The 16,656-nt window shown below is 50.5% G+C and overlaps 1 protein-coding gene across 1 annotated transcript in view; it reads right to left on the bottom strand.

The window, feature by feature from the left end:
- Positions 1-8,930: 8,930 nt before the first annotated feature.
- The window catches only part of Ubac2 (UBA domain containing 2), a 135,238-nt gene continuing 127,512 nt past the window's right edge, over positions 8,931-16,656 (bottom strand). Inside the window, exon 9 of the mRNA XM_038310109.1 lies at positions 8,931-10,089. Within this exon, the coding sequence (XP_038166037.1) occupies positions 9,982-10,089 (108 nt within the window). The 3' untranslated portion in view covers positions 8,931-9,981. The remainder of the gene's footprint in view (positions 10,090-16,656) is intronic.

Consider the following 16,656-nt stretch of genomic DNA (forward strand, 5'->3'; position numbering starts at 1 on the left):
GCCAGTGAGCAGCAGGGACCGGAAGTGCTCCTGGCAAGCCCCGCCTCCCACGTGCTGGTGGGGGGCGAGGGACCAGGAACCGGAAGTATTGTGGGCTGCCTCAGCCCCTGCGGGCTGCTCCGTCTGGCTCAGCTTCTCCTAAGTTCACACTGTTAGACTCCATGACGCTTTTCAGATCTTTAGTGAACAAACCGATGCTTCTATGCAGTGCCCGTCAAAATCAGGCTGAGTGACTATGAAGAAGACGATGGTTAAATCGATGGAGGTCCTGTTTTTGTGACCCTTGATTCATCCTAAACTCGTTGGCTTACATTCCCGAAGATAAAATTTGACTGGACTTTGAATTTTGAAGAAACAAAGAGGGCATTCTCTCTTCATCCACGGAAGCCCTACAGAGGGGCACTTACTGCTAACTGCACCCAGTTCTACCAGGTCCTCGTTGATGGCAATGTCTCCCTCCATTTTCAGCCAAGGACCGACCATACCTCAGTCATCCTCACCTCGACTCCTCGGCTTCGAGCAGAACATAGGGTCTTCGGGAGTGAGGAGCATTCTCAGGCCTCGTTGGTTCTGTTTTCGTGTGTTCCAGCATTCCCAAATGGGGGCGGAATGAAAGAGATGGCCCCAGGAATGGACAACGTGAACTTAACACACGTGTATAACTTCGGCCGCCCACACCTGGTGTCGCCTGCCCACTCGCTCCTGGTCTCTCCCTTGCGGAAAATGAGCACTGGACCTTCAGAACTTTAACTCCGAGAAAAGTTTGGTCAAAGATGGGAAGTAAGAAAAATTGAGGGGTCGCTAGAGGGCTGAGAGATGGTTTAGAGTTTAAGATGGTTTAAGAGTTTGGCGCTCTTGAAGAGGACCGAAATAGCTCCCAGACCCACTTGGCCGCTCACAACCGTCTGCAACTCCAGTTCCAGGGGGTTAGACACATCTTCTGAGTTCCGTGGGCACCAGGTCTTCGCAAACATACATGTGGGCAAGCACTTTTGGGTTTTTGGAAAAACATTTTTTAAAAAAAAATTTAAAAAAAAAACTAGGAAAATGTCACAGGAATGAGGTCACAAAGTTCTTCAATCTGGAGGAAATACAAGACAAGATACCCCAGCTGGACAGGTTTTTGGAGACTTTTATGCCATGATAGTAAGAAATACACTCATGGAAACCCTTTTCTTCTGTAGGCTGGGCTGTTTAAGTGATGAGGGATGAAACTCTCAGGCCACTCTCTACCTCCAGTTGCTCTATTTTCCTTCTTGTCCTTTTTGCATGTAATATTTTACATTATTTTAGAAACTCTGTGGATCACAGGCTAGCCCTGAACTTGATAGGAAGCCTAGGCTGGGACCAGATTCCCAGTCCTCCACTTCTGTCCCATGGAGTACTGGGGTTACAGGTGAACACCATCACGCTAGTCAGGGATCAAGAAATCCTACTTCTTATTTTTTCCTCGGTTCTGGTGACGGAATCCAGGGCTTCTACATGCTACTCAAGCACACTGTCATGGACCCACAGGCCCAGCTCTTTCCCCCGTTTAGATCGGTGAAATGGCAAACCGGAACCCTTTGGGCGCCATTTTGGAACACTTACTCTGGGCAGCTCTCCTCATCTGGGCTGGAATAAACGTTTTGTTCTCTCACTTGGTGTGCCTTGCCTGGACTCTTCAGACTGATGCACATGTACCTGCACAGACACAGGCACTTAGCCGTCCCTTTCGTACACATGCACTTGGGTGTGTACCTGGCTCACGTACACAGTGGCTACTCAGTCAGTGCTGCTGCATGAATAATGAGTGTACACAGGGTGAGGGGCACGCCATGACATCTTGCCTTTCTTGGGCTTCTTAGGTGGCACCACTTAACAAGGGCATGAAGGGCATTGCTTAGTGAAGCTTGTGTTTTGTGTGTCAGTCATCTTGAAAACCTGCTTCAGCTCTTCCTTATGTGCAGCGTAGGGAAGGAAATTTGCTGCAAAACAGATTTTTTTTTAAAAAATCTAAGTTATCTTTGACAGACCTGGTATTTGGGAGGCAACATTTAGGCTCCCAATTTACATATGGGAAAATTGGGTGTAATGGTCTCTGTCAGTAGGAGGCAAGTTCGGGGGCATGTTGACATATATTCTAGCCTACGGGAAACCAGTGCGTGTGGGAGGCTACGCCAAGTCACAGTGAACCATGCAGGTGCTATTCCAACCAGGCAGCAGAGCGGCTTGCTGGAGTATTGTGCGTCATTTAGGTTTCGGAGCAAGCCTCTGAAGAAACTGAAAAGAGCCACTCTTCAGTGACAACAGGGTCATAGCTGAGGCGCAGTCTTAATCAGTGGCTGTATGAAGTCCTTGTTTGTTAGCTACTGATATAGTAGGAAAAACCGTTTTCTGTGAAATGGAAAGAAGGAAGCTGTGGTGGCCAGAGGGCAGCCCAGCCTCTTTCTGCTGGTGAGCAGGCAATTTAATTTGCAAGAGAGTCAGCCCCTGCGAATGGCACCTCTTGGAGTCGTGCCTATCTGGGTTGCGAATGTGTCTTCCCAGCTCCGTTAAGGAGCCTTGCCCAAATCCCACACCCCAGGGAGTCTGGAGCCAGGGCCAGCTCCCTCTCCTTTTCTCCAGAAAGCTGAGCATATGTGAGTCCCCAGACAGCCCTTCATGCCTTATCTGGCTCATTGCTCCCAGTTAGAGCAGAGTAGATACTGCTCTTGAATTTCCTGATGCTGATGGCTCCGTTGTTACATACATGGTCTGAATCTCAGCCTGTGGGGGGCACAGAAATGGAGCTGAAATGAAACAGGCCTCCCAGGGCGACTTTCCTCCCTGCCAAGCGGCATCCTGTGGCAGGGACATAACTTGGCTGGTCCCCAGGCTTTTCGTTTGTTTTGTTTTTTAAGCAGGGGTATAAATGGAGGAAGCTGTAGAGTCTAGTACCACGAACGGATTCATTTCTACAGAAGGGCGGGCCCGTGTTTCACAGACAGGAGAGCGGCAGGCTGTCTGTTCAACAGGTCTGTGTGGCATCTCTGTGTGTTGATGCCCTTGGTGAGTTAGATAAGTTAGCAGGGACCTTCTTGGGTACCCGAAAGGCCTTTGATCAGATTGCAGATGCCCATCATCACCATGGCTCTTGGTTCCACCTCTTTCTGCCACTACTGTAGTGCTCTCCTAACCATGCCCTGCTCGGCATTGTGTCATCCCCAGAGTCACGTGCCACTGAGCAAAACCTGCTGCTGTATCCAGAGCAGTTCTCTGCATTGTATTTGGAGGAGCCACTTCAGAGGACTTCTGGGAGCCCGTTTAGTTCTTCCCACATGTGACTGTATTATTAATAATCTATTGCCCCTGAAGGGAACTGTACCTTATTACCCTTCCCAGTCACACTTCGATGGGTCTCAAAGGACAGGTGCTTTTTGTGGGAAGGGAATGACGAGAGAGTAACTTCATAGTAAGGCCTCCATGAGTCGCAGTTCCTAAGAGCAGAAGGGGATCCAGGGAGTGTGGAATATTTTGTCCTATTGAGGAAAGAATCATGAAGTGAGGTGCACGCAAAGCGGGGCCGAGGAGCATCCCTTTGGCAGGTTTGGGACAAGCGCTTACAGCACACTCTGATGGCTGGCCCTAGAGCTGATCATTGAGTAGCCTCTTTTCTGAGGTCTGTACCAACATCAAGAAGCAATGGAGCAGAAGCCCCCAGTTGAGAGTTGGGTGGCCCCCATCTGAGGCATCAGGTTCCACAAGCTTGGTGGTTTAGTAGCTCCGCTGTGACTATTCAACCCGTGCCAACCTTCCTCAACCCACAGCTGTCGTGAGGGCTCCACCCACTCCTCCTTGGGTGTGACTTTTCTGTGGCTTCCAGCAGGGCAGAGCATCCTGAGCTACTGTTTCATGCCAAATACTAAGGGAAAGAAAAAGCGGAGGTCTGTCCCCAGGCTCAGTTGGTTGGAGAAACAGAATACCTGAGTCCAATGAGTTCTTGTCCAGAGCCAGACAAGCAAAGAGGGACAGGGCGTAATTCCTGCCGAGGGCGGAGGCTCCAGAGGAGGGGCTGTGTGGCAAGACCTCCAGGGAGGAATAGAATAGCCTGTGGGAAGTGGGAAGGGGCTCAGGACGTCAGGCTGAGGAAGTAAACAGGGGCAATGAGTCAACACTGAGGGTCCCACAGAGCTGAGGCCAGTAGGTGGCATGTCATGAGGAGGAACCACAGGAAAAACCAAACGAGGGACTGCTGGAATGCTCTGTTGTCTCTGGTGGTTCTGAAATGGAATAGACAGCATAAGTGGCACACCCTAGGGAGTGAGGATTCCTCTAGGAGTGTGCGTGTATACGTGTGCATGCTCATGCACACACGGTGTACACCCACATGCATGCTAACATGACTTCCCTTGGAAGACAGTACATATAATAAAACTATAAGAAATTGATGGATGTTCTGTGGCAGAAGAGTAGGAAACCCTGGCTTTGCACTACAACTTCCAAGAGAGACATGGACAGATGTATACTCACCCAATCAAGGTACCAGAAGCAATGCCACCTAAGTCTAGTCCGGTGAGCCCGTGAGTTTGTTGGGCTTATTTACAACATCACTAAAAGAGGTTCCACTCAAACCTTGGTAACCTTCTCAAAACTGCATAGGATCCCCCCCCCTCACAGGAAGCTGGTGGAATATCTGGAATCTCAGGTGGGAGTATGATGACACCCCTCCTCCTGTGATGGAGCGTCTGCAGGCCTGGTCTACAGAGAAACTGCCGTGCTGGACACCCTTAGGGATGGAGTCAGTGAGGAGCTGCATGTAAGGCTATGGACCAGGACACTAAGGAGAGGCTGCCTGTGAAGCCTGCCTTTCACAGACAGCTTGTGGGTGGGGAGGTGTCCTGGTCACTGCTTTCACAGACAGCTTGTGGGTGGGGAGGTGTCCTGGTCACTGCTTTCACAGACAGCTTGTGGGTGGGGAGGTGTCCTGGTCACTGCTTTCACAGACAGCTTGTGGGTGGGGAGGTGTCCTGGTCACTGGCCATTGCAGTGAAGACACCACGGCCAAGACGAGCATTTAATCAGGGGCTTGCTTACAGTTTCGTGGGTTTAGTCCATTATCACCATGGTGAGGGCATGGTAGTGGGTACAACAGGCATAGCACCGGAGAAGCGGGTGAGAGCTACACCCTCATCCACAGGCAGAGAGACTAGGGCCTTTGAAATCTCAAACCACCCTCAGTGACACACCTCCTCCAACAAGGCCACACCTCTGAATCTTTGTAATCCTTTCAAACAGTGCCACTCCCTGGTGACCAAGCATTCAAATATATGTGAGTATGGGGGCCATTCTTATTGCCATCACCACAGGAAACACGTGTTTGGGAGCGCCAAGGAGGCACTGTACACCGCCATCTGGACTCTCAGACTTAGTGGGAAATGTAACTAGGGTTAGTTATGCAGTCATGTAATTTTTTTTTTTTTTTTTTTTTGGTTTTTCGAGACAGGGTTTCCCTGTAGTTTCTAGAGCCTGTCCTGGAACTAGCTCTTGTAGACCAGGCTGGCCTCGAACTCAGAGATCCGCCTGCCTCTGTCTCCCGAGTGCTGGGATTAAAGGCGTGAGCCACCACCACCCGGCACAGTCATGTAATTAAAATATTTTGGAATGTGTTTTCTCAAAATCCGATTCTAGCTTATTAGCATTTCTAAATTAAGAAACCATGAATATAGTGTTTAAGAAACAAGCTTGGTGCCTAAGAGATGCCCCAGTGGGCAAAGGTGTTTGCAGGAATCATGTAATATGGGGGGAGAGAATCATCTCTCCAAAGTTGCCCTCAGACCTGCACACATGCCATGGCATGTACTCATCCGTAACACGTGTGCAGGCACATCACGTGCACACACATACAGATTTTAAAAGGGACAGACTTAAGCCCCTCCTCCCTGGGTCCCCACAGCATCCTGGGCAGAACTGGGGAGGAGGCTTCTCACGCCCTCACGCCATACAGTCTGTGAGAACAGAAGGGTCTGTGGAGTGCTGAGTGTCTGTCATTGCAGGCTCTTACTTCAGATAGCTGCTACGGCTTGAGGACAGGCTGTCCTCAAATTCATACATGAGAGCCATAATGCTAGAACCTCACAGTGTGACCATGTTTAGGGATGCGGACTATAGAGATGTGAATTAAAACTAAGTCACTAGAATGGGGGATGGACACAGGCAGGTATGGAGGAAGACCACATGAGGGCACAGAGAGACACCATCTCTAGCAGAAACCAGCCCTGTGAGCACCTTTATCTGGGCTGCACAGCCTCTAGCACTGCAAGGACACTCCCCTTGCTGGAAGCCCCTCCATACTTGGAGACGACAGTCTGAGCTGACTGACAGGGCCTTGGAAAATGCTTTGACTTTTCTCTTGCTGTGGTTGGGATTAAACCCAGGCCTTGTACATGCTAGGCCAGTGCTCCACTACTGACCTCCTTCCACCCCCACCGTGTGTGTGTGTGTGTGTGTGTGTGTGTGTGTGTGTGTGTGAGAGAGAGAGAGAGAGAGAGAGAGAGAGACACGCATATGTGGCTGTGGATCAGTGGGGGGCACACGCGTGTGCAGATGTGTGACATTTAGAGTACGGTGATACATACTGGAGCCTGACCTTTTGGTGTCCTCTAGATACCCCGAATGCAAAGCTAGCTGGCTTCAGGGTCTGTTCTACGGTGCTCAGGTGTTTGGGTCCTACTGTGCTGTACGGCTCGGCTCTGTTCTCTCTCCAGGCCACGTTTGTGCCCTCCGTTTCCAGACTGAGTTTCTTCTAGCCTTGAGCTGACCTTTCTTGCCTGTTCATCCATGCTGTTCTGGTGAACACTTCTGCAGAAGTCTGTTAATCTTATTTCCCGTTGTATCCTTTTTCTCACTGCTGGCATTCACTCACTTCAGACATGGGTGTGGGGCATGTTGACAGGGCTAGCAGTAACCACAGTCCTTTGCAGACTCAGATGCACACCTGCTCTGGCAGAGGCTGCAGACCAGGCAATCTGGAAAGGTCAACTTCTTGCAAACAAACACTTGCCTCCCCTGTGAAGAGGTTCTGCTCTCCTGCCAGGCAGGTGTACTGAAGGGACCTTCTTCTGCATGGAGTACCGACAGATGGAGTCAGGGTATCCCCAGCAGGTCACTGGCGGCTTTGGATGTTGCCTTCATCTGTGCGATGAAGATGTTAGCAAGACCTCCGAGAACCAGGCGAACGGTGCATGCAAGAGCCGTAAGTGTGTCAGAGACCTGTTTCCCCAGGAATCCACAAAGCCATAGTAAGGAGCTTCACAAATTCATGTGATTTTGGCTCCCCTCATCTAAGATGTCAGAACTAGAATTTTGCTTTGGGCTCAATCTTAGCCAAAGTTCTGGGTCTGTCCCCTCATAAAACACTACATCTGTTAGGGACCATTTGCTAGCCGTGTGAGATGCCGGAGTTTGTGGTTTCAGATACTGCCATTCAATTTAAGAACAACTCCAGGAACACAGACCCAGGGACCTAGAAAGCATTCCCAGTGCCACTGGGGTTAGATAGTCTTGTGTTTGATTTGCCTGAAGTTGCTGTTTCCTATGCTGTCTGGCTAAACTGGGACCTCAGAGGCAGGTTTCCTTAGCTATCACGATAGTTAACCTTCCTCGTTGACTTGTGTGGATTTGGAATCACCATGGAAACGCCTCTGGGTATTCCAGCTGATAAGGGAAGATGGACCCTAAAAGTAGGCTGCACCATCCCACGGACTGGAGAGAGGAGGGGGGGAGGGGGAGGGAGAGGGGGAGGGGGGAGGGAGAGAGAGAGAGAGAGAGAGAGGGAGAGGGAGAGGGAGAGAGAGAGGATAGAGAGAGCGCTAGGCACCAGCATCCAGCTATTTCCTGATGGTGGCCAGTGCTCCTGCAGCTATGCCCTCCCCTCCTCAAACAGTGAGCCAGAATAAACTCTGAGGGTGCTTGTGACGGGTACGTTGTCAACAGCACCAGGTAACGGATACAGCCACAGGACATATTCACTATGGATAAATTCCTATTTCACTCTGGAATTTGCTTGTCTGAAAACGACCAATCTGCATCTGCACAGAGCCAATGGCCCTAATGCTTTTCTAGGCCCAGTCGAACAGCTTGCTGATGCTTCTCTCTGGTGGGCATCAACTAAAGTCTTCCTTTGTGGGTGCCATGGACCCGAAAGATCTCCATGTATCCTACAAGGTGGGGGATGTTCTCAGGTATTCAGATTTGCCAGGTAAACTTTGTGCTGCCATGTGCAGGAGGCAAGAGTGTGGCAGGCAGGAAAAGGTGGCTGAGTGTGAGAACCTGCAGGTGGCAATGCAAGAGGTAAGTGCCTGGCAGCCACACTTCTGGAGGAAGTCACTTGACTGCTGACCCTCAGCAGGACTGAAAAGGAAGGTTCTTGGGGCAGGATGGGATCTCTGAAACAATCCCAGTTAGCAGGGATCCCTTGCCCTCTTGAATCCAGACTCTCATTGGATCCCACTCAGCGAGGCTGCGGCTGTGGGCGAGGCTTGCTTTCCCTTGGCTCGGCTACTGTGTGAAGGTGAGAAAACCAAGAGACAGTGTGAGTCTGGATTGTGGCTCCCTGTCTCAGCAGTGACAGAGAGTCCCACTTCACACGCCTGTCTTCAGGGACAGTGTCACATGGCCCTGTCAGCAAAGGAAGGTGGCTTCTGTCCTCACACGCTGAGTGGGTGGTGGCAGCAGCAGGGTCCCCGGCTCGGAGTGCTAGGCTTCAGCGCTGCCTGTGGGGATTGTGCAGGGACAGAGGGGACGCTCGGGCACAGGCCCTCAACCTTCTCAAGAAGCCCTAGTAGTCTGGGTCCATTTTTATTTTTGGTGGAATTACTTAGAATGAAGTTTTACTTAGAAGTTTTTATTAGAGAAGTCTAATAAAAATGATTTACTTAGAGAACTATAATAAAAAAGAAGATAAATAAAAATGGGAAAGTAAAACACATAAAAACTTTATTGTAAGTATCACACACCTAAATTTGCATCAATTTGACACATTGCTGCTCATCTGCAGAACACACCCAGTGCAGTTTGCTTACAGGACAATCATCAACTCCTAGAGCTATTCTTGCTCACAGTGGGCCCTCCTGCCTTTACCTCCACGACTGTGTCCCACAGGGGGTATTCCTCACCCTCAAGGGGGCAAGGATGGGCAGCGGGAATCTGTTCCCAGAAGGGCTGTAGTGTGTGCAGAGGGCCAGCAGGTTAACCCAAGTGGGACAGGCTAGGATAACTAGCTAGTCTCTCCCAGGCTGAGCCATGCCAGCAAGCTCTGTGCTCTCTGCGCAGGCCCCACAGGAAGCAACTTTTCTCCCTGCTCATTTCACCCTTTACTCTGCTTCACCCTTTAGCCAGAGTGGCCACCGCAGGGCATTCTGAGCAAATAACCCCCAGTTTAGTATTAGGGGCACTCCAGAGCCTCAAGTTGGCACCGGATTTGTTACTTTTACCAAGAGCAGGGAGGAGTTGGGCCAGATTCCTGAGGGTAGAGAGGGCTCACCTCCTGCTTCCTCCCTCATGGAGGAACATCTGGGCAGTGTGGGCAGAACAGCCACTGGGATGTGAACACGTATTTAAGGAAAAAATAGTCCATAAAGAGCAGCGTGACACAGCCTTCCTGAGGTCACATGACCGGAGGTCACACGACCGGTCCCCCTCTACTGAGGACAAGCAGACTGTTCCATGTGAGCATCGCAACAGCTGCTCCCGTCTGCGAGCTGTAAAACTGCCACAGAAGCCTGCAACTGTCATGCATCTGAACATGTCGAGAAAGGCCCAGTAAAAAAATAAAGATAGAAAATACATGCTAATTTAATGGCAAACTTATCTGATACTACAATGGTAACCATCTTGGAGTTAAGGACAGTGTTGGTGGGGACCACCCTCTCCTCTTGAGAACTTCTGTGCTGAGTCTGCTTGGTCCTCAGGCTGATGTGGTGGCAGGGACACACCCCTGCCATTCAACAGCTGGGCTGAAGGTCAGTGCTGCAGCAGGAAGTTGGTGGCCACATTGAGGTCATTGTTTGAGGCCCTCAGGGCCTCCAAGGCATCCCCTCTGGAAAATCCCATCTCCATGAGCCGGGCAACCTGCAAAGAGAGGAGAAACTGAGGGCCAACACCACTAAGTTCATCCTCAGCCCACATGTTTTTCACATGACTTTGTGGGAAGTTCAAAGCTTCTAAAATAATCAGAACCCAGGTCAAACCTGATAATAAAAGATTATTAAGTCTAGACCTGGTAGAACAAGACTATAATTTCAGTAGTTGGAAGGTAGAGGCAAGAACACCAGGAGTTCAAGGTTATCCTGGGCTACAGAGTGGGTTTGAGTCTAGCCTAGGCTACATGAGACCCTGTCTCATAAAACAAAACAAAGAGGCTGAGAGGAGGGCTCAGCTGATACATCATCTGCCCTGTGAGCATAAGGCTCCCCCAGCATCCATGGAGAATGCCAAGTACAGTGGACTGCATCCCAAGGATGATTCATACCTAAGGCTGCCTGCCAGTGTGCTCTCTCTCTCTCCAACAAAAATGACTAAAGTAAACCTTTTCAGTGCTCACTGTATCACAGGGAAATCCCTCGTGATCCTTACTGTGCTGGTGGACTTTTCTTGGTGCCATGACTGCACACCTGACAGAAAGTGACTTGTGGAGAGGGACAGTCCACCCTGGTGAGGAAGGCAGGGCGCGGTCTCAGTGACCAGGAGCCAGAGAAAGCGGAATGCAGGAGCTTGGGGCCTCTTCCTGTTTCTAGCTTTTTTCAGGCTGGGAACCCAGCCACAGGAGGGTGCTGCCCACGTCAGACGGACTTCCCTCAGCTAAGTCTCTGGAAACATGCCTGACGACTCGCCCTAAGTGTCTTCTTAATCCAGTCATGCTACCAATCAAAATTAGCTGTTACACACAAAATAGTGAGGAATCAGGACTTCTGAGGCCCTGATGTGGCCCACTGGGCCAGGCTGTGGGACGGCCAGTGTAGACAGCCTGAGCTCACTGGGCACACGCTGTGTCAAGTGTGATCCTAGAGGGAGGGCTAGGAACTGTGGTGTGTGCACACACAAGCCAGCAAATGTGCCACTGGGGTCTCACTTTCGATATCACACTGATGCTCACCATGTGCTTGGCTGCTGGCGTGCCAGTTTCTTGCCTGCAGGGCACACCATGTGCTGAGTCCTGCCTGAGGCCTGGGCTTCTGCAGGTAGTAATGTCCCTGTGCAAGGAGAGCTGAGACAGGGACAGTAACCTAGAAATGGCGGCAACCTAAAGCCACTGGGGGCAGGAAGCACCAGGCTTGTACAAACCACAAATCTTGGCTGAGTATGGAGGCTTCCTGTACTTTGTTCACAGGCAGTCTCCAGTGTAGACAGGTGGTCCCCAAACTTCTCCATCACTTTTACCAAGTAAGCAAAGAATCCAGGCTGCCTGTAACCACAGCACTTGTGAGCCAGAGGCAGGGATTCAAGTCCAGCCCCCATCACAGTGAATACAGTGCTCGCCCAGGCTACATAGGAGTCCATCCCTGTCTCAAAAACAATCAGAAAAACTAAACTACAACAATAAAGTCACAAAAATATTTATAGCCTGGACTACCTACAGGATAAAACATACGGCACCTGCAATAGCAAACAGCAAATAATGAGACTTAGGAATGCCAACTCTTTGCTGCTACAAAGGGACAGATCTGATTCTTGGTCACTGATTTAAATTTTCTCTCTCGTTGCAGGGCAAGTACCGGGCACGATACATGGGAAGACCACAGGGGAGGCTGATGTGGGCAGTGGCTCTACTAGGAGGATCACTACTAAGAAGTGGGTGCAGCACAGGGGACCTTACATGATCCAGGAGCCAAGGGAAGACACACCCACGCACACTGGTTTGAAGCTGGAGTTTTGCTCATGTTGTTCAAACAGAAGGTACCATTCATCTCGATTATGGTCATGAGCATGTAGTGGGGCTGAGTGGAATTTTAGATTCCAGCAGGAGGTTTGTCCTGCAGGGCTGCATTTCTCACTGCGGCTGTGGTCTGAATGGCACGGTGGATTCAGCTCAGCCTCCCCTGCTGCGGGGAGAACAAGGCCACCTTTTTAGTGTCCGTACTCGTGTGAGCAGCAGGACAGGGCCTGCTCTATGGTCTAGACGGGGAGTTCTTGCTCCTGTGGACAGAAGTGGTCATCATGTGATGGCTGCTCTCCTTGCTCCCTCACTTCCTTTTCTTCTCTCCGCTGGCACCCAGCTCTGGGCTCACCCAGCTCCAGCTGGCTCTGTCACCCCTTCCAGGGGCTCTTCCCTCTGCTGCTGCTGAGGACTCTTCCTCACCCATGTGACTTTCTTTGTCTCTCTGGCTAGGATTCCAGACTAGAAGACCCCGGGGTCCACAGACTCGTGTTCTGAGAACACCTTTAAAAGGATCACTTTCTCCCCTCATGGCAGAGACAGCACTATGGAGCAGCTAACATCATGGCAGAAAAGAAACAGAGAAAGGGACGGGTAGGCACCAGGGACAGGGCATCCCAAGGACCTACTTCAGCTAGGTCTCCTTTCTAAGGTCTACAGAACAACCCCAGTGTCACTAGCTGGGCCTCAACCCAGGAACCTGGGATGGACATTTGTAGTCACGTTAGAACATCCCCAGGGCCAGGGATGTGGCTCAGGCAGTTCCGTGTTTGCCCAGTGCACACAGAGTCCTTGGATTTAGTCCCTAGCATTGCACAGACTGAACATGATGGTACACGCCTGTACTCCTAGTACTTGGGAAACAGGCAGGAGCTTCAGGAACTCAAACCACCTGTGATACATAATGAATTTGAGGGCAGCCTGGGATACATGAGACTCCATTTAAAAATTCACCCATCTTCGTCAGTGTTCAGTTGCTGTGAAGAGACACCATGGTCACAGCAGCTCTTATAAAAGAAAATATTTAAAGCACAAAGCTCGTTGCCATCTCATACAGCAAAACACATTTAGTCCATCTCTCAGGCTCTTGGTCTTAATAAGTCCATCAATGTCTAAACGTCTCTTTGAGACTTAATGCAAACTCTTAGCTGGCTTTAAGCCATGCTAAACAGGAAAGGATTACCTACACCAACACAGCACAGCATATGAAAACAGTTCCCTTCCAAAGGCAAGAACAGGAGTAGTGAGGCCAAAAACCAATAGACCAGAGGCCACACCCAGCAGAACAAACACCACCCCTGCTCCCCATGCCTGGTGTTGAGGGCACACATGGTCTCACACTGACTTGAGGTCTACTGGGCAGCCCTGGCTCCATCCACTGTCAAGTTCCTTGTTCCTGTCACTGCCAACAACACCACCTGCTCAGGGACTGCTGTCTATTACTCAGCCTTGCCACACTGCCTGGCCTCCCAGACTTCCCTCTGAAATGAGTAGAAACTTCCATGAGTCCGAAACGCCTGGATTCTGCCTGCCTACACCCCAGGGATGGTGCCGAGCTCTGCTGCCAACTGGGGCAGTAGATGGACCTCCATGGACTTGGGGAAGCAGCTCCCTGGGCGTCCCTGTGTACGCAGGGGGCCTGGAGACTCCGTCTTAGCAGGGTTTCAGTGCTGTGAAGAGACACCGTGGCCGGGGCTGGCTTCCAGGGCAGAGTTCAGCCCACTGCTGCAGAGGAAGAATGGTGGCACAGGCAGGCATGGCGCTGGACAGCGATGTCGGGATTCTGCAGGCCTGGCTTGAGCATCTGAAACCTCCAAGTCCACCCCAGTGACACACACCTCCTCCAAGGCCACACCTCTCAACAGTGCCCTTCCTATGAGCCTATGGGGCCACTTTCATTCAGACCACCACCAAGTCTTTCAAGTGAGTTTACAATCTTACATCCTGGAGAGCTGTGGCTTGGGTCCGGTCAGTTCCTACCACACTGTGATGGCTATTCTTGGTTGTCAACTTGACTACATCTGGAATTAACTAAAACCCTAAAGACCGGGCACACCTATGAAGGATTTTTTTTCCTCCTTCCCCCTCCCTCTTGATTTTTTGAGACAGGATTCCTCTGTGTAGCCCTGGCTGTCCTTGAATCACAGAGATCTGCCTGCCTTTGCCTCCTGAGTGTTGGGATTAAGGTGTGCGCCACCACCACCTAGCAGCACACATGCTCTTGAGGCATGCTTCCGATATCCCAGTAAAAAGTGCCACTGATTCCACAACCACATCCTCTTTGTCTAAAACTCTCCACACTACTCTTCAGCCAGACTGCACAGTTTCAATCCTTCTGCTCAGCTTTTCTGCTTGCAATTCTCACTGCAAATCTGGTTAAAAGTGGGCAGAAAAGGCCAGGCTTCAGCCAGAGTACCATGCTATTTTGAAATTTCCTTCAGATTAGTTACTTTAAAACTTAGCTTCAAAGTCTTAGGACTTGGAAAAAGAATTCAGACAGGTTATTTGTCAAACTGTAACACAAATCCCCTCTCCCGATTCCCAGCAGCACCGCACGGCCTGGCATTTACTGTGCCCTTATTGGCATTCTCATCTTTCGAGCTTCTTCCAGCCCACTTCCCCAAACTTTCAAATTCTTCCCACAACCCAGCTCCACACACTTAGGATTTGTCACAGCAATGACAGAATTTCAGTACTAAACTAGCTGATCTGTGTCCTGTGACCAGGCCACCTGGTAGAGGGACAGGGCTACTGTGGCTCAGAGGTCTAAAGCTCTAGGCCACAGTCACTTTGCCCCCCTGTGCCTGGACGGAACATTATGGACGTGTATGTGGCAACCAGGAGGCAGAGGATGAGACCAGGAGTCAGGGACGAAACACCCAAGAACCTGTTCCCCTACAGGGCCAGGACAACCAAAGACCTGCTCTCCTTCAGGGACAAGACAGCCAAAGATCAGCTCTCCCAGTGTCCTGCTCCATCCAGTTAAATCTCACTCCCTGAAATTTCTAGAACCTACGGAAACAGTGCTACCAACTAGGTACTGAAGTTTTAATACATGAGCTTACATTGAAACTCGTATTAAACTGTGACACTGTGTCTCAGGCTCCAGTGTTTTGTACCCGTCCTTTTCTCGTTTGCAACATCTGAAAACGTGGTACCCAGAGCAGCGTGCAACTCCACGGTGTGGGTCTGTGTGCCCGCGCATTCGTGTATGTGCATACACATACACACACTTACGTAAAGAGTTTACAGCATATAAACTAGTTTGGCAGTTTGGCAGAAGCCTGCTAAAACTTGAATATTTTCACCTGGCACACTCAGGCTGGGTGAGGTGACCGCGTCTCCGGCCGCTCTTCAGCCCAAAGGAGTTACTTTTCATTCTGATGCTGTTGTCAATCATCCTTCCCAAAGTTGTATCTCCCCAGTATGCTTAGCAAACCTCCAAACTCCATTTGAATCATTACTGAAGACAGTGTTTAAACAAGTTAGATCAAAGATAGAGCCCTGAGCCAATGAGCAACTTCTATGTTCAGTGGTTAATCAGTTTCAAACCCAGGTCATTCTGTTTCTACCCTCCATTCCACAGGTGGATGGACATCTCTACAGTGATGAGATGTCGTACCTCTCAGTGACATCTCTGTCAACAGGGTTATTTTGGTATCCTCAGCCCACAGAGATTTTTCTGACATTTACACATCACCTAGTTCTAATCTGGTTCATGCCGTCAGATACCAAATTTGTCATTTAGATTTCTAGGCTATTCTCTTCTTCCCTTGGGGCCTTTTACAGTGAGCGTTACTCACTTTTACAGTGAGCCCACCCTCTCCAGCTTCCATCAGCTTGAGTGACAAGGGGCTGGGGAGCTTGTGGGACACAAGTCACAGGAGAGAAAAACCTCCCTGATGTAAGCACTCTGCTGTCTCGTTCCAGCCTTGGGTTCCAATGATACCTTAAGGTGGTTCTCTGCACTGTCTCTGGGCCAGGCATAGTTGGGGGGTTCCAATTTGCTTGTGTGTTGTCTATGAACATGCTCCCAATGCTTCCAACAACTAGGCTGCTCCTGATGACTGAGTTGTGTGGGAAAGGGCCCTCTTCTATGCGTGCTGTCATCTAAGTACTTCAGGCATGGCTGTGGATCACTTGTGTTTGTATCTGGCCAGGAGCAGGTCTGTGTGCTGCTGACAGGCAGTCGTCTCAGGGGCTGACAAGGGCAGGCACCGATGTCTGGCCACAGCTTCTACCTGGTACCTGCGTTTCCCCTGTACTGATGATGCACATGAGAATCCAGAAGATGCAGGTACAAGGTGTGAGATGCACAGTGGCAGGCAGCACAGACTGCATGGGAGCCCTGGGTCTGGGGCGCTAGGCTGCCCTGTAAGCAGTGTCTGGCATGAGAACGAAAGCTTTCTGTGTGCAATCTCCCGCGATCGCTCCTGTCAGACGTGAACAACCACGTGTCCACCAGTGCTGGTTTGACAAGTGAGCTGGGTTTTTCACAGGTCTTCGCTGAAGAGTCTCGTCCTGCTAAAGGTGAGCAGCAAGCTTGGTGCTTCAGACGCTGTGGTCAGCCGCTAAGTGCCTGTGACTGCATCTGGCTGTCATGCTTGTTTTTTCAGGCTACGACGACAAGTTTGTCTGGTGTTCTCGCTGCTGACGGCCTGGTACGGGTTTATCAGACAGACCTTTAGGGCCTGCCCTGAAAGCTACAGTAAAGGGGGTGGCTGGCAACCCACTTGCTGTCGTTTCCCTGACAGACGATGACT

Source organism: Arvicola amphibius, chromosome 13 (genome assembly GCF_903992535.2).
Source record: "Arvicola amphibius chromosome 13, mArvAmp1.2, whole genome shotgun sequence".
Taxonomy (NCBI): domain Eukaryota; kingdom Metazoa; phylum Chordata; class Mammalia; order Rodentia; family Cricetidae; genus Arvicola; species Arvicola amphibius.